The sequence below is a fragment of the Somniosus microcephalus genome, chromosome 4 (genome assembly GCF_052327205.1).
Source record: "Somniosus microcephalus isolate GS21.2 chromosome 4, FLI_Smic_1.0, whole genome shotgun sequence".
NCBI classification, from domain to species: domain Eukaryota; kingdom Metazoa; phylum Chordata; class Chondrichthyes; order Squaliformes; family Somniosidae; genus Somniosus; species Somniosus microcephalus.
Genome location: NC_140990.1, coordinates 154,937,456 through 154,960,598, shown reverse-complemented (window position 1 = coordinate 154,960,598; position 23,143 = coordinate 154,937,456). Strand labels below are relative to the sequence as shown.

The 23,143-nt window shown below is 49.7% G+C and overlaps 1 protein-coding gene across 3 annotated transcripts in view; it reads right to left on the bottom strand.

The window, feature by feature from the left end:
* ftcd (formimidoyltransferase cyclodeaminase) overlaps positions 1-21,246 on the bottom strand; it is a 230,332-nt gene extending 209,086 nt beyond the window's left edge. For 2 of the 3 annotated variants that reach the window (XM_085985365.1, XM_085985367.1), the window contains exons 1-2: positions 21,146-21,243; positions 20,977-21,054 (exon numbers count right to left, since the gene is read on the bottom strand). In XM_085985365.1, the coding sequence (XP_085841491.1) occupies positions 20,977-21,030 (54 nt within the window). In that variant the 5' untranslated portion in view covers positions 21,031-21,054; positions 21,146-21,243. Of the gene's footprint in view, positions 1-20,976; positions 21,055-21,145 lie in introns of all 3 variants that reach the window. The other variant, XM_085985366.1, reaches the window with a different exon arrangement.
* Positions 21,247-23,143: the final 1,897 nt, after the last annotated feature.

Here is a 23,143-nt window from a genome sequence, read left to right as displayed (position 1 = left end):
AAGGGTGGAAACAGTGGAGGCTCTGGCCACAATCTTCGAACCCTCCTTGGATATGGGGGTGGTGCCAGAGGACTGGAGGGTTGCAAATATTACATCCCTGTTCAAGAAAGGGACGAGGGATAAACCCAACTACAGGCCAGTTAGCCTAACGTCAGCGGTGGGGAAACTTTGAGACAATAATCCGAGACAAAATTAATTGTCACTTGGAATGACATGGGTTAATAAGTGACAGCCAACATGGATTTGTTAAAGTCAAATCGTGTCTGAGAAACTTGATTGAGTTCTTACATGGCGAGACTAGAGAAACTGGGGTTGTTTTCTTTACAGCAGAGAAGGCTAATAGAGATGTTCAAAATCATGAAGGGTTTTGATGGAGTAAGTAGGGAGAAACTGTTTCCACTGGCAGGAGGGTCGCTACAGATTTAAGATAATTGGCAAAAGAACAAAGGGGAGATGAGGAGAATTTATTTAGGCAGTGAGTTATGTTCTGGAATGTACTGCCTGAAAGGGTGGTTTAAGCAGATTCAATAATAACTTTTAAAAGGGAATTGGATAAATATTTGAAGGGGGAGAAATTTGCAGGGATATGGGGAAAGAGCAAGGGAATGGGACTAACTGGATTGCTCTTTCACAGAGCAAGCACAGGCACGATGGGCTGAATGGCCTCCTTTTCTATGATTCTATGATTCTACGCAGTACCTGCCCTGGGAGTGTTTGATGCTGACACTAAAGCTCCGATTTTAATGTCAGCAACAAACAATCCAATCTTGTCCACTCTGCACTCTCGCTTCACACCATTTAATCAGACAGCCTGTGAGGCCCTCGCCCTAGAGTGCCTCATTAAAATGTAAAAGTCGTGGTCCAATGACATCATTCGGACCGCAACTCGATTTTAACCTTGGGCGGCGTGAGTGGTGCAGAGTGCGAACCTCTCCCGGGAGAACTGCTGCCAAGAGAATCTGACATGATTCTCTGACTATATAAGCTGTGTCTTTATGCATTTCTCCACTTCACCTGAAGAAGGAGCAGCGCTCCGAAAGCTTGTGATTTCAAATAAAGCTGTTGGACTATAACCTGGTGTTGTGTGACTTCTTACATTTGTCCACCCCAGTCCAACTCCGGCATCTCCACACCAAGAGAATCCAGGGCCAGAACTTCACAGCTTTTTGACGGTTTCCTTGTGGACCAGAAGGAGCAGGAGTGATCCTTCGGGCCCCACAAGGAAACCCAGGGTCCCAGGCTTCCCAACCCCGACTTCGATCCACTACTCCCTCCACCACCGCTTACCTGATGGTGACGATTCCCCGTGGGTCTCCTGTCGTGCTCATAGCACCGTAGGGACAGGAGTTGCCCATTCAGCTCCTCGAGTCTGCCCCATCATTCAGTTAGATCATGGCTGTATCTTAAGTCCATCTACCTGCCGAAGTTCCATCTCTCTTAATGCCTTGCCTAAAAAAAATCTATCAATCTCAATTTTGAAATTTTCAATTGACCCCCAGCCTCAACAGCTTTTTGGGAGTTAGGAGATAAATTAAAAAACAGGACCTCAAAGGTAGTAATCTCAGGATTGCTACCAGTGCCATGTGCTAGTCAGAGTAGAAATAGAAGGATACTTCAGATGAATACATGGCTAGAGGAATGGTGCCAGGGGGAGGGATTCAAGTTCCTGGGACATTGGAACCGGTTCTGGGGGAGGTGGGACCAGTTCAAACCGGACGGTTTGCACCTGGGCAGGGCTGGAACCAATGTCCTAGGGGGAGTGTTTGCTAGTGCGGTGGGGGAGGGTTTAAACTAAAATGGCAGGGGGTTGGGAACCTGAGCAGGGAGACAGAGGAAAGGGAAACAAGGATAAAAGCAAAAGATAGGAAGGAGAAAAACAAAAGTGGCAGTCAGGGAAATCAACGGTTTAAATCAAACATGGCCACAGTAAATAATAATTCTAATAGGTCTAAGAGCGTTAAAAAAACAAGCCTGAAGGCTTTGTGTCTTAATGCGAGGAGCATTTGTAATAAGATGGATGGGAGTCCTACAAGAGAGGGGGCGGTACTGGACCTAATTCTAGGGAATGTGGCCGGCCAAGTGGAAAAAGTGCTAGTAGGTGAGCACTTTGGTGACAGTGACCATAATATGGTAAGATTTAAGGTGGTCATGGAAAAGGACAGGGATGGGCCGGAAATAAAGGTTCTAAATTGGGGGAAGGCCGATTTTAATAGGATAAGGCAGGATCTGGCCAAAATGGACTGGGATCAGCTACTTGTAGGAAAATCCGCATCGGAGCAATGGGAGGCTTTCAGAAGGGAGATTGAGATCATACAATGGCAACATGTTCCCGTAAAGGTCAAGGGTGGTTCCAAAAACCACAGGGAACCTTGGATGTCAGGGGATGTACGAGAATGGATGGCTTTTGGTAGATACAAAAGGCTAAAGACGGAGGAAGCCCTAGAGGAGTACAAAAAGTGCAGGGGGATACTTAAAAAAGAAATTAGGAGATCAAGGAGGGGCCATGAAATAACACTGGCGAGCAAAATAAAGGAAAATCCGAAGATGTTTTATAAGTATATTAAGGGTAAGAGGATAACTAGGGAAAAAATAGGGCCCATTAGGGACAAAAGTGGCAATCTGTGTGTGGAGCCGGAAGATGTAGGAGGGGTTCTAAATGAATTTTTTGCATCTGTTTTCACTATGGAGAAGGACGATGTAGACATAGAAATAGGGCGGGGGGACTGTGATATGCTCGAACATATTAACATCGAGAGGGAGGAGGTATTGGCGGTTTTAGCTGGCCTAAAAATGGATAAATCCCCAGGCCCGGATGAAATGTATCCCAGGCTGCTGTGTGAGGCAAAGGAGGAGATTGCGGGGGCTCTAACACATATATTCAGGACCTCTCTGGCCACAGGGGATGTGCCAGAGGACTGGAGAACCGCTAATGTAGTACCATTATTCAAGAAGGGTAGTAGGGAAAAACCGGGGAACTACAGGCCAGTGAGCCTAACATCAGCGGTAGGAAAATTATTGGAAAAAATCCTGAGGGACAAAATTTGTCTCCACTTGGAGAGGCGAGGATTAATCAGGGATAGTCAACATGGCTTTGTCAAGGGAAGATCATGTCTGACTAATTTGATTGAATTTTTTGAGGGGGTGACTAGGTGTGTGGATGAGGGTAACGCAGTGGATGTGGTATACATGGATTTCAGTAAGGCCTTCGATAAAGTCCCGCACAGGAGACTGGTCAAGAAGGTAAGAGCCCATGGAATCCAGGGTGCCTTGGCACATTGGATACAAAACTGGCTTAGTGGCAGAAGGCAGAGGGTGATGGTCGAAGGTTGTTTTTGTGACTGGAAGCCTGTGGCCAGTGGGGTACCACAGGGATCGGTGCTGGGTCCCTTGCTGTTTGTGGTCTACATTAATGACTTGGATATGAATGTAAAGGGTATGATCAGTAAGTTCGCGGATGATACAAAAATTGGTAGGGTGGTAAATAGCGAGGAGGGTAGCCTCAGTCTGCAGGACGATATAGATGGGTTGGTCAGATGGGCGGAACAGTGGCAAATGGAATTTAACCCGGAAAAGTGCGAGGTGATGCACTTTGGGGGGACTAACAAGGCAAAGGAATACACAATGAATGGAAAGACCCTAGGCAAGACGGAGGGTCAGAGGGATCTGGGTGTGCAAGTACACAGATCCCTGAAGGCGGCGGAACAGGTGGATAAGGTGGTAAAAAAGGCATATGGGATACTTGCCTTCATTAGCCGAGGCATTGAATATAAGAGCAAGGAGGTTATGATGGAGCTGTATAAAACACTGGTTAGGCCACAGCTGGAATACTGTGTGCAGTTCTGGTCGCCACACTACAGGAAGGATGTGATCGCGTTAGAGAGGGTGCAGAGGAGGTTCACCAGGATGTTACCAGGGCTGGAGCGCTTCAGCTATGAAGAGAGACTGGGCAGATTGGGTTTGTTTTCCTTGGAGCAGAGGAGGCTGAGGGGGGACATGATTGAGGTGTACAAAATTATGAGGGGCATAGATAGGATGGATGCTGAGGAGCTTTTTCCCTTAGTGGAGGGGTCAATAACTAGGGGGCATAGATTCAAGGTAAAGGGCGGGAGGTTTAGAGGGGATTTGAGAAAGAACTTTTTCACCCAGAGGGTGGTTGGAGTCTGGAACTCACTGCCTGAAAGGGTTGTGGAGGCAGAAACCCTCACAACATTTAAGAAGCATTTGGATGTGCACTTGAAATGCCATAGCATACAAGGCTACGGGCCAAATGCTGGAATATGGGATTAGATTAGACAGGGCTTGATGGCCGGTGCGGACACGATGGGCCGAAGGGTCTCTATCCATGCTGTATTACTCTATGACTCTATGGGCTAGATTTTCAGTATAGGCAGTTTTGGGGCGCTAACCTTAGCGCCCGCCCGAAGTTAGCGCCCGCCCCAAAGTAGCGCCCCGTTGCCGGGAATTCAGTGGCTTCGCCCTAAGAGGTTGGTGGAGCGCTAAAAGAGGCGTTCCACTACTATCTTTAGGCGCTAAGCCGGCGGTCCAGAGGAATAGCGCCCAGGCGGGGCGCAGCGCGGGTGCGGTCATTTTTGGACTGACAGCAGACCCCGTGGCGCCGACCAGCTCTTAAAGGGGGAAGGGACGAATTGGTCTGCTGCCACGCCCTGCACACTGCAGCCTTGCAAAGAGGCCTCAACACTGCTGCTCAGCCCCAGGGAGTTTTGGCAACGCCAGAGAAGGCCCGTCAGCGTGCCCTGCGCTTCTCAGAGGGTGATCTGGACATAATGGTCACAGCTCTGGAGGTGAGGCGCAAGATCTTGTTCCCAGAGAGTGGGAGGAATCCAACCCACCACGACTACACCAAAGCCTGGAAGCAGATCGCCCAGAGGGTGACGTTCACCGGCGATGCCCCCAGGACCCACAAACAATGTCGTAAAAAATACAACGACCTGACCAGGATTGTCAAGGTGAGTAGCCTTTCCAGTCTCCTCCTCATTCTTGCATGTACACCTGACATGATGGGCAAAGGGAGCTGAAAGTCCTATTGGCCAGCCCTCAGCCAGCAGCATTGGGACAGTCATGAGCATCAAATGGCCATTCGGCACTCTACACTTTGGCCAAGCTATTCCACCATGGGAGGCTGTGCACACTACATCAGGGCTTCACTCTGGCCAAGCTATTCCACCATGGGAGGCAGTGCACACTACATCAGGGCTTCACTCTGGCCAAGCTATTCCACCATGGGAGGCAGTGCACACTACATCAGGGCTACACTGCGCACTTACAGCCCGTCCTTTCTCTTGCAGGCTAAAGTAGCCTTTAATCGCCAGGCCCGTGCCAGGGGTGGCCGCGCCAAGCTGCAGAAGCTCACTCGGCTGGAGGAGCGCGTGTGTGTGCTCATGGGAGCCCGTGTGATCGTCCCCACAGCGTGCGGAGTATCCGACCCTCCACTGCCTGGCAATGGTAAGGACCTCGCCTTTTGGCCCTCTCGCGTCGCACTGGCCCATCCGAGCTACCTCCTTTGCCACTGTCCCACCAATGCGCTGAATGCCACCAGTCCTAACTCCCTCGCTGACGCCGTCTCCTCACTCTGAAGCTACTCTTGTGCATTCCTGCTTTCAGCTGGTGACGACCAGGACCCTGAAGCTGCCAGTGACAGCACCTCCGAGCAGGAGGAGGAGGAGGAGCAAGCCGGACCATCGGGGGAACAGTCACGTCCCGCAGGAGAGGAGGAAATGCTTGACACCTCCTCACTGGACGAGTGCCTGGAGGAACTGTCGCAGGGCAATGCAGCTCCTGGGACCAGTGGCGTCCAGCCACCCAGGAGCCGTGCGCGTGGCCCGCGGCCTTCCCCCCAAAGGGGGGAAGGATCAGAGGGGAGTGCTGCTGATCGGCACACTCGCCGCCACCAACGTGGCAAGGGTCCCTTAGTTCGGCCCCCTCCTCCCCAGCGGGAGAGTCGCGACTCCAGTCCGAACACCTTCACCTCGGAGGAGGTGCGGAAGCTGGATAAGATGGCCGAGGATTCGGACCGGCGCCACACGGAGCTCATGAGCGTGGTGGGGCGCATGCCTGAGGCCATCGAGTCGCTGGCGACCAGTGTGCGCGAGTTCGGGGCAGCAACTGCCGCGAGTGGCCGCATGCTGACTGATGCCGTCAAGACCCTGGCGGATGTGATGCGCGCGCACACCAGGACAACAGGGGCACTCACTGCTGCCACACGCGCTGTCTCAGGCAGGCATCGCCAGGGCAGCCGCCGCGCTGGACCATCCCAGCAAGCCACCCCTCGGCTGATTGTTGCGGATCCTGCAGTGCGGGCCCGGCCGAGTGCCACCGCGCCACAGCACCAGCCAGCGCATCCCAGACGCCAGCTGGCCCACATTGCGCCATCCGTCGCCGCCATTCCCCCACTGGGGCATCAAGGGCAAGCGGCTGCAGCTGATGGTGGCCAGGCTCAGGTGCGCCACTCAGCAGACGGCCCCTCGAGGCCCAAACGCCGTGTAGGCCGCCCCCCAGCGGCATCTGGCGGAAGGGCATCTGAGCCTCAGGCACCTTCCCCCAGCCTCGCAGCAGCCACTGGGCAGAGCTTGCGAAGGAGCAGCAGGCCGGGCAGGGGAGGCAAAAGGCTGGGCAAGGTCTCGCCCTCGCGGGCCACTCAGTAGAGGGTGTGGCCAGCTTTCCTTTTATATGGCGGTGGCCATCTTTATTTTGCCCATGGTTGTGTTGTTGGAGGGCTTATTTTTTGCGTTAGGCCGACGTTGAGGCCCGGTTTGAAGAAAGGTGGAGTGGCTCCTCCCCAGTTTGTGGGAGTGAGTCGTTTGTTGGGCTTTTTGTGGGGCCCGTTTATTGTTTTTGGGGATTCATGTGGGAAGGGCTTTTCATTTTTGTGTAATAAAAAATTATCTTTATTCATGCAGTCTCCATGGTTGTTCTTCTTAGTGTTTGTTGGCTTCGCCGGCTGAGGGCTTGCGGAGCGGCTGCATTCATCTTCCCTCATGGCCCCTGGCCATTCCCTGACAGGGGGCTTAGAAGTACCGTGTAATAAGGTGGCGTCGTGCGGCCCTTGGCCCTGGTCGCTCCCTCCTGGGAACGTACTCCTGCTCCTCCTCCTCCTCATGCTCCTCCTGCTCCTCCTCCTGAGGTGCTGGTCCAACGTCAGGTGGCAGTGCCTGAGTCCTGCGGATAGCCAGGTTGTGTAGCATGCAGCAAACCACCACAAATTGGGAGACCCGGTCCGGCGAATACTGGAGAGCTCCTCCGGAGCGATCAAGGCAGCGGAACCGCTGCTTGAGGACCCCAATAGTTAGCTCGATGATGTTGCGGGTGGTTTGATGGCTCTCGTTGTAGGCCTCTTCAGCAGCGGTCCTGGGCGCGCGGAGCGGGGTCATGAGCCAGGTGCACAAAGGATAGCCTTTGTCCCCGAGTAGCCATCCTCTTGGGGGAGGCTGTGCCTGGAACATGTCATGCACAGTACTCTGCCGCAGGATAAAGGCATCGTGGCTGCTGCCTGGGAAGCTGGCATTGACTGCCATGATGCGCTGCTTGTGGTCACAGACCAGCTGCACATTCAGAGAATGGTAGCCCTTCCTGTTGCGATACTGCTCGCCATGCTCCAGAGGGGCCCGCAAAGCCACATGCGTACAGTCAATGGCGCCCTGCACCAAGGGGAATTCCCCGAGTCTGGAAAATCCCAATGCGCGCTGATGCTGGCTCTCCAGGGCCATGGGGAAGGAGATGAATTGGCTTCTCCTTCTGAACAGTGCTTCGGTCACCTGGCGGATGCAGCGATGCGCGCCGTACTGGGAGATGTTTGCTATGTCCCCAGCAGCGTATTGGAAGGAGCCGGTGGCATAGAAGTTCAATGCCACCGTCACCTTCACTTCCACCGACAGAGACGTCCTGCACCTGAGCTTTGGCCGCAGATCTCGGCGAAGCAGGTGGCAGATCTCTGCAATCACCTCCTTTCGGAATCGGAGCCTTTTAACACATCGCGCGGCACTCATGTTTAGGTAGGAGCGCTGCTGGCGGTATAGCCTGACTGGGTAAGGCCTACGTGGCCGACGCCTGTAGCCCCCTCTGCCTCTAGCCAGGGCTGCCCCTCTCACAATGCGTCTGCGAGCCCTACGGACATGGAGCTGCAGCTCCGCGTTGGCACCCCATGCAACCCCCATCAAATCCTGGCAAACACTCAAATTTCCAAAAGGCCACTTGCAGTGCTCTGGCCTGAGTCCAAAAATACCTGAGCTCTTGCTGCTTGAAACCAGTTAGCTATCCTCCTTGTTGTGTCTCCAGAAATGCGTTGCACAAGAGTGTTTTCTGAAATAAGGCTGGCCTTTATACTGGAGAGCACGTCCCCTTTAATTTGCGCCCCCCGGGGCCCGCGCTGGTTGTGTTGCGTTCCTTTTTCCAAACGCTCCGGCCGCCAGCTGCACAATGGGGCGGTCCGACTGAAGTTTGGAATCGGGGCGCACAAAGGGCGTTGCACGAGGATGTGACGTCATTTTCTGCGCGCGCATCCGGGCGGGCGCTAAACTTTGCGCCGGCGCTAACGGGCAACTTAATTTGGGGCGGGGCGCAAACTGCGCTGCGCACGGGCGCTACACGCATAGCGCCCGAAAATCACTTCTCTTAAGGCGCTAACTGCTGGCGCTATCAACTGAAAATCTAGCCCTATGACTCTAATTGGCTGCGCAAATAGAAGTAAGCAAATACGATTTGGTTGGGATTACGGAAACGTGGCTCAAGGAAGGCCAGGACTGGGAACTCAACATCCAGGGGTATTCGATATTCAGGAAAGATAGGCAAAAAGGAAAGAGAGGTGGGGTAGCATTACTGGTTAAAGAAGGGATTAACACAATTGTAAAGAAGGATATTAGCTCTGATGAGGTGGAATCTGTATGGGTAGAATTGAGAAATACTAAGGGGGAATAAACGTTAGTGGGAGTGGTTTATAGACCTCCAAACAGTAAGGCGGAGGTTGGGGATGGCATTAAAAGAGAAATTAAAGAAGCGTGCAATAAGGGCACAGCAGTCATCATGGGTGACTTTAATCCACATATAGATTGGGCCAACCAAATGAGTAACAATACTGTGGAGGAGGAATTCCTGGAGTGTTTACGGGATGGCAGTAAAAGAGAAATTAAAGAAGCGTGCAATAAGGGCACAGCAGTCATCATGGGTGACTTTAATCTACATATAGATTGGGCCAACCAAATGAGTAACAATACTGTGGAGGAGGAATTCCTGGAGTGTTTACGGGATGGTTTCCTGGGCCAATATGTCGAGGAACCAACCAGAGATCAGGCCATCTTAGACTGGGTATTATGTAACGAGAAAGGATTAATTAGCAATCTTGTTGTAAGAGGCCCCTTGGGTCGGAGCGATCATAATATGATCGAATTCTTCATTAAGATGGAGAATAAAGTAGTTGACTCGGAGACTAGGGTCCTCAATTTAAATATGATGGTCTGAGGAGCGAGTTGGGTAGGATTGATTGGGGAATGGCACTCAAAGGGTTGACGGTGGATAGGCAACGGCAAACATTCAAAGACCAAATGGATGAACTACAGAATTTGTTCATCCCAGTTTGGCATAAAAATAAAACAAAAAAGGTGACTCAACCATGGCTAACAAGGGAAATTAGGGACAGCATAAGGTCCAAGGAGAGGGCATATAAATTGGCCAGAAAAAGCAATAATCCTGAGGATTGGGAGCAGTTTAGGATTCAACAAAGGAGGACAAAGGGATTAATTAAGAAAGGGAAAATAGAATATGAGAGTAAGCTTGCAGAGAACATAAAAACTGACTGTAAAAGCTTTTATAGATATGTGAAGAGAAAAAGATTGGTGAAGTCAAGCGTAGGTCCCTTGCAGTCAGAATCGGGGGAATTTATAATGGGGAACAAAGAAATGGCAGACCAACTAAATACATATTTTGGTTCTGTCTTCACAAAGGAGGACACAAATAACCTCCCAGAGATGCCGGGGAACATAGGGTCTGATGAAAGGGTGGAACTGAAAGAAATCACTATTTGTAGGGAAATGGTGTTAGGAAAATTGATGGGACTGAAGGCCGATAAATCCCCAGGGCCTGATAATCTACATCCCAGGGTACTTAAGGAAGTGGCCCCAGAAATAGTAGATGCATTGCTGGTCATCTTCCAGAACTCAATAGACTCTGGAACGGTACCCATGGATTGGCAGGTAGCTAATGTTACCCCACTATTCAAAAAAGGTGGTAGAGAAAAGGCGGGGAATTATAGACTGGTAAGCTTGACATCGGTAGTGGGGAAAATGCTAGAGTCCATTATAAAAGATGTAATAGCAGAGCACTTGGAAAGCAGTGACTGGATCGGACAAAGTCAACATGGATTTACAAAAGGTAAATCATGCTTGACTAATCTACTGGAATTTTTTGAGGATGTAACTGGTAAAATAGATAAGGGAGAACCAGTGGATGTGGTGTATTTGGACTTTCAGAAGGCTTTCGATAAGGTCCCGCATAAGAGATTAGCGTGCAAAATTAAGGCACATGGGATTGGGGGCAAGGTATTGACTTGGATAGAGAACTGGTTGGCGGACAGAAAGCAAAGAGTTGGAATAAACGGGTCATTTTCCGAGTGGCAGGCAGTGACTAGTGGGGTACCGCAAGGATCGGTCCTAGGACCCCAGCTGTTCACGATATATATTAATGATCTGGACGAGGGAATTGGATGTAATATCTCCATATTTGCAGACGACACAAAGCTGGGTGGGAGGGTATGCTGTGAGGAGGATGTCGTGAAACTCCAGCACGATTTGGACAGGTTGGGTGATTGGGCAGAAACATGGCAAATGCACTATAATGTGGATAAATGTGAGGTTATCCACTTTGGTGGCAAAAACAGGAAGGCAGATTATTATTTGAATGGTAATAGATTGGGAGAAGGGGAAGTGCAAAGAGACCTGGGTGTTCTTGTACACCAGTCGATGAAGGTAAGCATGCAGGTGCAGCAGACGGTTAAGAAGGCAAATGGTATGTTGACCTTCGTAGCAAGAGGGTTCGAGTACAAGAACAAGGATGTCTTGCTGCAGTTGTACAGGGCCTTGGTGAGACCACACCTTGAGTATTGTGTGCAGTTTTGGTCGCCTTACCTGAGGGAGGATGTTCTTACCATGGAAGGAGTGCAGTGAAGATTCACCAGGCTGATACCTGGGATGGCAGGAATGACGTATGAGGAGAGATTGTGTCGATTGGGCTTATACTCACTGGAGTTTAGAAGATTGAGAGGGGATCTCATCGAAACCTATAAAATTCTGTCAGGCCTGGACAGACTAGATACAGGAAGGATGTTTCTGATAGCCGGGGAGTCCAGAACCAGGGGTCATAATCTAAGGATAAGGGGTAAACCATTTAGGACTGAAATGAGGAGGAATTTCTTCACCCAGTGAGTGGTGAACCTGTGGAATTCTCTGCCACAGAGGGCGGTGGAGGCCAGTTCATTAAATATATTCAAGAAAGAGTTGGATATATTTCTTAAGGCTAAAGGGATCAAGGGATATGGGGAGAAGGCAGGGACCGGGTACTGAATTTGGATGATCAGCCATGATCTCATTGAATGGCGGAGCAGGCTCGAAGGGCCGAATGGTCTACTCCTGCTCCTATCTTCTATGTATCTATGTATCTATGGGAGAGAGTTCCCGATTTCTACTACCCTTTGTGTGAAGAAGTGCTTCCTGACATCACTCCTGAATGGCCTGGCCCTAGAGTTATAGGCCTAGGAATTGGGTATAGCCCCGCTTGGGGCGTTAGAATTGGCGCAGCGCAAAGTTTATAGCCAGACGCAACTTATCGCCACCTGGCGCAATATTGGGTTGCATCGCCCCTAAAGGTGATTGAGGCGCGAATTCAGGTGTTACACGGGACTCCTAAGGCGCTAAACTTCCAGCGCAACCCAATGTCGGAGCGGACGGGCGCAGCGCAGGTGCTCTCAATTACTGATGACCACGAGACTTCCAGGCGCTGGCCAGCTCTTAAAGGGGTGGGTCAATCAGCTTCAGCATCCACACTCTGCACCTTGCAGGCCTCAGAATCGGTGCAGGCCCTTGTCTGGCGCTAAAAACTTGGACCAGATGGAGAAGGTGAGACAGAGAGCAGAGCGCTTCACCAATGAGGCTCTGGAGCAATTGGTGGCCGCAGTGGAGTGCCGGCGAGATGTTCTCTACCCAGACAATGGCAGGAGACCGAATTCTAAGGACTACCGACGAGCTTGGAGGGATGTATGCCAGAGGGTCAACTCCAGCAGCATGGTGACCAGGAGCCCTGTCCAATGCAGAAAGAAATTCAACGACCTCACTCGGGTCGTGAGGGTGAGTGTTGTTTCTGCAAACTTCTGCATCCCTTCATTTGCACCTGACTTTATGGCTACAGGGTGGGCTGTGCCCCATTGGCCATCTGCCAGCAAGCACCCATGGCCCTTTCTGGGCACACACATGCACATTTGACTCAAGGCATCATGTAAGGGCTCTTGCTCCATGGGGGGCATGAGATGATCACTCAGGGCATCATGTAAGGGCTCTTGCACCATGGGGGGCATGAGATGATCACTCAGGGCATCATGTAACATAACTTCCCCTCCTTTCCCCTGCAGTCCAAGCTGGCGAGGATTGGCAAAGACCAGCTTCGCACCGGTGGAGGACCTCCACAAGTGGTCACTCTCACGGATCTCGAGGAGAGAGTCCACCAGATTCTTGGAGGACGTCTGAGTGGTCCTGTAACCACTGCAGCTGCCGACCCCATTGTCGACAGCGATGGTAAGGTTCTCACCTTTTACAACTGTCTCCTTCCACTTGTTCCCCCCGCCAGCATGCTTTCTCACTGTGGACCCATGTCATAGCCTTGCCGCAATCTGGCATCCCTTGCTGCCAAGCTGTCCTTTTGCTAAAGCCACTCTTCCACCTCCCTGCTTTCAGATGCTGCATCACCAGCTCGGGAGCCGGGCCCTCAAGCTGCCAGTGCCAGTGCCTCCGAAGGCTCAATGAGAAAATTACTGTCCAACAGAAGGTCAGCAACTCTCTCCAGCAACGATCAGAATGGCCAGCCCAAATGGCTGCAGCTTTTATACTAGTGCTGTCCCCTTTAAATAGCGCCACCCGAGTCCGAGAAGGGCCTGGGAACGCTCCATCCAACTGTCACTAATAGTGCCAGGCGGAAAGGTTGTGGGCGCCACCGAATATCCGGTCCGGGGCGCCAAAAAGGCGTTGCACACTGAAATGACGTCATGATCTGCCTGCGCCCGCGGGCGAGCGCAAAGAGTTAGCGCCGGCGCTAAAAGGATACTCACTATGGGAGGTGGCGCTATATTCACTGCACCCGCCCGAAAATTGGGTAACGCCCCAATTCTCGGGCTCTTTAGGCGCTAATCGCTGGCACTACCAACCGAATTTCTAGGCCATAGAGTCATAACGGCACAGAAGAAGGCCATTTGGCCCATCGAGTCCGTGCTGGCTCTCTGTAGAGCAATCCAGTCAGTCCCATTCCCCCACTGTATCCCCGTAGCCCTGCAAGTTTATTTCCCTCAAGTGCCTATCCAGTCTCTCCTTGAACACATTGAGTGTCTCCGCTTCCACCACTTCCGTCGGCAGCGAGTTCCAGGTCCTCACCACTCGCTGCGTAAAACAGTTTTTCCTCACATCCCCCCTGTATCTCTTGCCCAGAACCTTAAATCTGTGTCCCCTAGTCCTTGTACCATCAACTAGTGGGAACAGCCTGTCCGCGTCTAGCCTCTATTTATGAAGCCCAAGATCCCATATGCTTTGCTAACCATTCTCTCAATATGTCCCGGCACTTTCAAGGACCTATGCACATTAACTCCCAGGTCCCTCTCTCCCTGCACACTCTTTAAAACTGTGCCATTAAGTGTATATTACCTCTCCCTGTTCCTTCTGCCAAAATGCATCACCTCACACTTCTCTGTTTTTAATTTTAAGGCTATGTCCCCTTGTTCTGGGTTCCCCCACCAGAGGAAATAGTTTCACTCTATCAACCCGATCAACTCTTTTAATCATCTCAAGCGCCTCAATTAGATCACCACTTAATCTTCTATACTCAAGGGAATACAATCCCAGTCTATGCAACCTGTCCTCAATTGAACCCTTTTAGCCCCGTCATTAAAACAGGGTTCGGTTGGGAATTGGGCCTGATCTATGTTAATGCAGCTCATGAGTTAAATGTATCACTAGAGCACCAACCCCACGTTAGTCTCTTGCCCCAGGTTAAATCGGGGTTTCAGTGTTTGAAATGCTATGTGTTCCATTCCCTAGCATCAACACCCCTCATCTGCATGAGCACAAATTTAACAAGAAAATCATTAATAAAAGCTAATGATAGTGCAGAATAAGAAACAGCAGTGCCCGTTAGTATGGCGTTCCCCGGGTCTGGTATAGCAACAGACTGGTCATTCATTCCCAAAGCTGCGGTCAGTGGGTGCAAGGCCAGGGAGAGAAGGGAGTTATATTTCCACCAGTTAATCAACAAGTTGCACAACACAGCCTGAGACAGAAAGCAAGCACTGACCTATTGATCAGATATGGGTTTCTACATGTGTCACCATAATCCAGATACACTGATCAAGGATGCTCTTTCATTTTCAACCAAAGACACTGATATGGCTCTCAGATCTGTTCAATGTATAAGAAACACATTTACAGATGAACATTCAGACTTTTCAGCTCTAAGCCCTGATTTATAACCGTACATTCTCTTGGGGCTATATGTGCTGTTATTTATTAACCATGGGGTGTGTGCATCTCTGATTTATAATCCCAAGTTGCCCAGGGTTCTTGTGTGCCCATTATTGTATGACTTTCCTTCCCCCTCCCCCAGTGTGTGCTTGCGATTTGCACCACATTCTATTAAGCCTCTTTTGGTAAACTTTGTACGCATTATGGTAATGGATTGTTGGGGCATTTATTTCAGCATCACGCACACAAAGCTGAGATACAGGATGGGCCAGGTAGAGTAAAGCTCCCTCTACACTGTCCCATCAAACACTCCCAGGGCAGGTACAGCACGGGTTAGATACAGAGTAAAGCTACCTCTACACTGTCCCATCAAACACTCCCAGAACAGGTACAGCACGGGTTAGATACAGAGTAAAGCTCCCTCTACACTGTCCCATCAAACACTCCCAGGGCAGGTACAGCACGGGTTAGATACAGAGCAAAGCTCCCTCTACACTGTCCCATCAAACACTCCCAGGGCAGGTACAGCACGGGTTAGATACAGAGTAAAGACCCCTCTGCACTGTCCCATCAAACACTCCCAGGCCAGGTACAGCACGGGTTAGATACAGAGTAAAGCTCCCTCTACACTGTCCCATCAAACACTCCCAGAGCAGGTACAGCATGGGTTAGATACAGAGTAAAGCTCCCTCTACACTGTCCCATCAAACACTCCCAGGGCAGGTACAGCACGGGTTACATACAGAGTAAAGCTCCCTCTACACTGTCCCATCAAACACTCCCAGAGCAGGTACAGCATGGGTTAGATACAGAGTAAAGCTCCCTCTACACTATCCCATCAAACACTCCCAGAGCAGGTACAGCACGGGCTAGATACAGAGTAAAGCTCCCTCTACACTGTCCCATCAAACACTCCCAGGGCAGGTACAGCACGGGTTAGATACAGAGTAAAGCTCCCTCTACACTGTCCCATCAAACACTCCCAGAGCAGGTACAGCACGGGTTAGATACAGAGTAAAGCTCCCTCTACACTGTCCCATTAAACACTCCCAGGGCAGGTACAGCACGGGTTGGATACAGAGTAAAACTCCCTCTACACTATCCCATCAAACACTCCCAGAGCAGGTACAGCACGGGTTAGATATAGAGTAAAGCTCCCTCTACACTGCCCCATCAAACACTCCCAGGGCAGGTACAGCACGGGTTGGATACAGAGTAAAACTCCCTCTACACGATCCCATCAAACACTCCCAGAGCAGGTACAGCACGGGTTAGATACAGAGTAAAACTCCCTCTACACTATCCCATCAAACACTCCCAGAGCAGGTACAGCACGGGTTAGATACAGAGTAAAGCTCCCTCTACACTGTCCCATCAAACACTCCCAGGGCAGGTACAGCACGGGTTAGATACAGAGTAAAACTCCCTCTACACTATCCCATCAAACACTCCCAGAGCAGGTACAGCACGGGTTAGATACAGAGTAAAGCTCCCTCTACACTGTCCCATCAAACACTCTCAGGGCAGGTATAGCATGGGTTAGATACAGAGTAAAGCTCCCTCTACACTGTCCCATCAAACACTCCCAGGGTAGGTACAGCACGGGTTAGATACAGAGTGAGGCTACCTCTACACTGTCCCATCAAACACTCCCAGAACAGGTACAGCACGGGTTAGATACAGAGTAAAGCTCCCTCTACACTGTCCCATCAAACACTCCCAGGGCAGGTACAGCACAGGTTAGATACAGAGTAAAGCTCCCTCTACACTGTCCCATCAAACACTCCCAGGGCAGGTACAGCACGGGTTAGATACAGAGTAAAGACCCCTCTACACTGTCCCATCAAACACTCCCAGGGCAGGTACAGCACGGGTTAGATACAGAGTAAAGCTCCCTCTACACTGTCCCATCAAACACTCCCAGAGCAGGTACAGCATGGGTTAGATACAGAGTAAAGCTCCCTCTGCACTGTCCCATCAAACACTCCCAGGGCAGGTACAGCACGGGTTAGATACAGAGTAAAGCTCCCTCTACACTGTCCCATCAAACACTCCCAGAGCAGGTACAGCATGGGTTAGATACAGAGTAAAGCTCCCTCTACACTGTCCCATCAAACACTCCCAGAGCAGGTACAGCATGGGTTAGATACAGAGTAAAGCTCCCTCTACACTGTCCCATCAAACACTCCCAGGGCAGGTACAGCACGGGTTAGATACAGAGTAAAGCTCCCTTTACACTGTCCCATCAAACACTCCCAGAGCAGGTACAGCATGGGTTAGATACAGAGTAAAGCTCCCTCTACACTATCCCATCAAACACTCCCAGAGCAGGTACAGCACGGGTTAGATACAGAGTAAAGCTCCCTCTACACTGTCCCATCTAACACTCCCAGGGCAGGTACAGCACGGGTTAGATACAGAGTAAAGCTCCCTCTACACTGTCCCATCAAACACTCCCAGAGCAGGTACAGCACGGGTTAGATACAGAGTAGAGCTCCCTCTACACTGTCCCATCAAACACTCCCAGAGCAGGTATAGCACGGGTTAGATACAGAGTAAAGCTCCCTCTACACTGTCCCATTAAACACTCCCAGGGCAGGTACAGCACGGGTTGGATACAGAGTAAAACTCCCTCTACACTATCCCATCAAACACTCCCAGAGCAGGTACAGCATGGGTCAGATATAGAGTAAAGCTCCCTCTACACAGCCCCATCAAACACTCCCAGGGCAGGTACAGCACGGGTTGGATACAGAGTAAAACTCCCTCTACACTATCCCATCAAACACTCCCAGAGCAGGTACAGCACGGGTTAGATACAGAGGACAACTCCCTCTACACTATCCCATCAAACACTCCCAGAGCAGGTATAGCATGGGTTAGATACAGAGTAAAGCTCCCTCTACACTGTCCCATCAAACACTCCCAGGGCAGGTACAGCACGGGTTAGATACAGAGTAAAGCTACCTCTACACTGTCCCATCAAACACTCCCAGAACAGGTACAGCACGGGTTAGATACAGAGTAAAGCTCCCTCTATACTGTCCCATCAAACACTCCCAGGGCAGGTGCAGCACGGGTTAGATACAGAGTAAAGCTCCCTCTACACTGTCCCATCAAACACTCCCAGGGCAGGTACAGCATGGGTTAGATACAGAGTAAAGCTCCCTCTGCACTGTCCCATCAAACACTCCCAGGGCAGGTACAGCACGGGTTAGATACAGAGTAAAGCTTCCTCTACACTGTCCCATGAAACACTCCCAGAGCAGGTACAGCATAGGTTAGATACAGAGTTAAGCTCCCTCTACACTGTCCCATCAAACACTCCCAGAGCAGGTACAGCATGGGTTAGATACAGAGTAAAGCTCCCTCTACACTGTCCCATCAAACACTCCCAGGGCAGGTACAGCACGGGTTAGATATAGAGTAAAGCTCCCTCTACACTGCCCCATCAAACACTCTCAGGGCAGGTATAGCATGGGTTAGATATAGAGTAAAGCTCCCTCTACACTGTCCCATCAAACATTCCCAGGGCAGGTACAGCATGGGTTCGATACAGAGTAAAGCTCCCTCTGGATGTAACTGGTAAAATAGAACCAGTGGATGTGGTGTATTTGGACTTTCAAAAGGCTTTCGATAAGGTCCCGCATAAGAGATTAGCGTCTAAAGTTAAGGCACATGGGATTGGGAGCAAGGTATTGACTTGGATAGAGCACTGGTTGGCAGACAGAAAGAAAAGAGTTGGAATATACGGGTCTTTTTCCGAGTGGCAGGTAGTGACTAGTGGGGTACTGCAGGGATCGGTCCTTGGACCCCCAGCTATTCACAATATATATTTATGATCTAGACAAGGGAACTAGATGTAATATCTCCAAGTTTGCAGACGACACAAAGCTGGGTGGGCGTGTGTGCTGTGAGGAGGATGCCGAGAAACTCCAGGATGATTTGGGCAGGTTGGGTGATTGGGCAGATGCATGGCAGATGCAGTATAATGTGGATAAAGGCGAGGTTATCCACTTTGGTGGCAAAAACAGGAAGACAGATTATTATCTGAATGGCAATAGATTGGGAGAAGGGGAAGTGCAACGAGACCTGGGTGTCCTTGTGCACCAGTCGCTGAAGTTAAGCATGCAGGTGCAGCAGGCGGTTAAGAAGGCAAATGGTATGTTGGCCTTCGTAGCGAGAGGGTTTGAGTACAGGAACAAGGATGACTTGCTGCAGTTGTACAGGGCCTTGGTGAGACCGCATCTTGAGTATTGTGTGCAGTTTTAGTCGCCTTATCTGAGGAAGGATGTTCTTGCCATGGAAGGAGTTCAGCGAAGATTCACCAGGCTGAAACCTGGGATGGCAGGAATGACGTATGAGGAGAGATCGGGTTGATTGGGCTTATACTCGCTGGAGTTTAGAAGAATGAGAGGGGATCTCATTGAAACTTATAAAATTCTGACAGGACTGGACAGACTAGATGCAAGAAGGATGTTCCCGATGGTCGGGGAGTCCAGAACCAGGGGTCATAGTCTAAGGATAAGGGGTAAGCCATTTAGGACAGAAATTAGGAGGAATTTCTTCACCCAGAGAGTGGTGAACCTGTGGAATTCCAACAGAAGGCAGTGGAGGCCAATTCATTAAATATATTCAAGAAGGAGTTGGATATATTTCTTAAGGCTAAAGGGATCAAGGGATATGGGGAGAAAGCAGGGACAGGGTACTGAATTTGGATGATCAGCCATGATCGCATTGAATGGCGGAGCAGGCTCGAGGGGCCGAATGGCCTACTCCTGCTCCTATGTTTCTATGTTTCTGCACTGTCCCATCAAACATTCCCAGGGCAGGTACAGCACGGGTTAGATATAGAGTAAAACTCCCTCTACATTGCCCCATCAAACACTCCCAGGGCAGGTACAGCATGGGTTAGATACAGAGTAAAGCTCCCTCTACATTGCCCCATCAAACACTCCCAGGGCAGACACAGCATGGGTTAGATACAGAGTAAAGCTCCCTCCACACTATCCCATCAAACACTCCCAGGGCAGGTAGAGCACGGGTTAGAAACAGAGTAAAGCTCCCTCTACACTGTCCCATCAAACACTCCCAGGGCAGGTACAGCACGGGTTAGATACAGAATAAAGCTCTCTCTACACTGTCCCATCAAACACTCCCAGGACAGGTACAGCACGGGTTAAATACAGAGTAAAGCTCCCTCTACACTATCCCATCAAACACTCCCAGGGCAGGTACAGCACGGGTTAGATGCAGTGAAAAGCTCCCTCTACACTGTCCCATCAAACATATAGTTCTGAGGCAATTAGCAGAGTCCTGGTATCCTGCCAAGTGGTCATCTTTCATCTGTGAGCTGAGATTGACTTTTCAAATCTCCTCACTCCACCCACCCATCTCATATCACTGAGATGGCCCTGGCTAACGGCACAAACGGCATCTTCTGTCACTGTGGTGTGTTAATCCTTCTGGTCTTCCTCAACCTCTCTGCAGCCTTTGATGGACCACATCACCATTTGCCTAACCTCCATTGTCCAGCTCTGTGGGATTGCCTTGTGTGGTTCCACTCCTAACTATCTGACCACAGCCAGTGCTTCTGCAGCAATGGCTTGTCTTCCCGCTCCCAATTGTTACCTATGGAGGCCCTCCAAAGATCTATCCTTGTCCTCCTCCTCTTCCTCATCCACATTCTGCTCCTCAGCAACATCATCCACAGGCACGGGATAATATTCCAGCTATGCAACATTGCCCACTTCCAGCCCTAACTCAGACGCTCCACCTGCTAAAACCTTATCCATCTTTTTTTGTCACCTCCAGACTCTCTTACTCCTTACTGGCCTCCCATCCTCCATAAACTCCAACTTGTCTAAAGTTCTTCCACTCATATCCTGTCCCATAATAAGCCATACAGTATCACATAAAAGGCTCTGTTTGAATGTTGCTGCAGTAGTAGACAGTAGATGTCAGCAGACTACTCGAGCATAGGGGACATCAGAGCAGGGATCACTAGATGGCAAGAAGGAATGGGAATTCTGGCCAGTTTGCATTTCCCTAACACAGGGCATTGAAACCAATTGTTCGACCCCTGAAATCAGCCAACTCAACACTGACTAGGAATTGAACCTGAGATCTTCTTTCTATGCTCAGCTACGCATTACCTTAACCCAATGTAGGTTAGCTGTGCCTTCAGTTTAATCTGCTGCAAGATATATTGTAAATGACGATCCAGGCACTAACCCCAGCCCATTGACAGCCTTACCTCTTTACTTTGCCCATTGGAAAAATTTGGCACACACTCCACAAGCCTGGCCATGATTTTCCGAATAACCGTCACTCCCTGCAAATAAGTAGACTGTAATAAAATCTCCTCAGAGTACAGTAACCCAGTTCACATTGCACGCACAACATTTCATTATTGCAGCTCTTACCTTTAGTGTGTCTTTGCTCAGGCTAGAATCTTACTGGACTTTTCATGGTCTATCAATCAGTTACTAAAAGGACGGGTTCCTGACACACCACCTGATGCATCAGAATATAAGGCCCCTACTCTTAAAGGAACTGGGCATCAGACTCATTTTTAAGAAACAGCTCCACACAGCACAATCCGAGAGCAAGAATATGCAGTCTTTATTTTTGAGCTCATCAGTTTTCCAGTTCCATTTTTGCCCTCAGTATCGACTCCAAACAGAGCCCAGATGCACTGTAAAATTCTCTCTGGTCTTTCTAACCTCAAGTCCCAGAAGAATGCCCCCTAACTGTGTGAATATGACATTTCCATTTCTCACACCAGCCATCCTTACATGCTTTCTGAGTGAGATTGTCAACTTAATGACAAATTAATGAAAGTTGGGGTTTGATGCCATTTTATCCCAGCTCCTTGCTTGTGTTCACTGCAACTTAGGTCCAAACTCATTTCACATCCAGCAACCACCAGACTTTCATTTTGTCAGTGTGGGAAGGTCCAAGAGGTAAAAGGGCAATGCCTGACCCATTGTACACCCCAAGGTGTTAATGAAACAGTAAGGAGAAGGGGTGGATTTTCTGATCAAGTTGTTAGTCAGATGATGTGCCATTAGCACCTGCCCAATGTCACTGGCCAATTTTAGAAACTTGCAAAGGATGACTAAAAAAAAATAGAGGGAGAAAATAGATTATGAGCGTAAACTAGCAAGAAATATAAAAACAGACAATAAGAGCTTCTACAAGTATATAAAAAGGAAGAGAGTAGCTAAAGTAAATGTTGGTCCCTTAGAGGATGAGACTGAGGAATTAATAATGGGAAACAAGGAAATGGCAGAGACTTTGAACAAATATTTTGTAGCTGTCTTCACGGTAGAAGACACTAAAAACATCCAAATAATAATGGAAAATCAAGGGGCAAAAGGGAGGGACGAACTTAAAACAATCACCATCATTAGAGAAAAGGTACTCGGCAAACTAATGGGACTAAAGGCTGACAAGTCCCCTGGACCTGATGGCCTGCATATTAAGCTCTTAAAAGAAGTGACTGCAGAGATAATGGATGCATTGGTTGTGATTTTCCAAAATTTCCTAGACTCTGGAAAGGTCCCAGCGGATTGGAAAACCGCAAATGTAACGCCCATATTCAAGAAAGGAGGGAGACATAAAACAGGAAACTATAGGCCAGTTAGCCTAACATCTGTCATTGGGAAAATGCTGGAATCCATTATTAAGGAAGTAGTAGCAGGACATTAGAAAATCATAATACAATCAAGCAGAGTCAATATGGTTTTATGAAAGGGAAATCATGTTTGACAAATTTATTAGAAACATAGAAAAATAGGAGCAGGGGTAGGCCATTCGGCCCTTCGAGCCTGCTGCGCCATTCAATATGATCATGGCTGATTCTCTATCTCAATACCATATTCCCGCTCTCTCCCCATATCCCTCGATGCCTTTTGTGTCTAGTGTAGTGTATGTACTTTGCAGAAGGAACTATATTCTGCAGCCCCTGTATACTGCAGTACCAGTAGTGACCACCCCTGTATATAAGCCTGTGTAGTAACATTTGCATAGTAGTTCCAGGTTGCCTCCATTCAGTAAAGACCTGTTATAACCAACTCCTGCAATCCGTGTCTCAATTACACACGGACATAATACTGGCGACGAGCAGATACGAACTTACCTACAGTCGGCACCCCCTCATGGGGATCCATCCCTGAAGCGAAGTTATCAGAGGTCGAGGCCAGAAGGAAGAAAGAAACAGAAGAAACGGGCATCGACCGTGGGCATCCGCCTCTGAGTCAGCGGAGTTGAAGATTTGCAGGAGAGGCTGTCGAGAGCGGGGCTTGGTTATCCTGTCGATGGTGCTTCAGCTAATCGGGCTGGTGGCAGGTAGTACACTGATCCTTCCTGGGCTGCGGCGGTCTAGAGCTCGAGCGGTGGCTTTGCAACGGGGCCGAGCA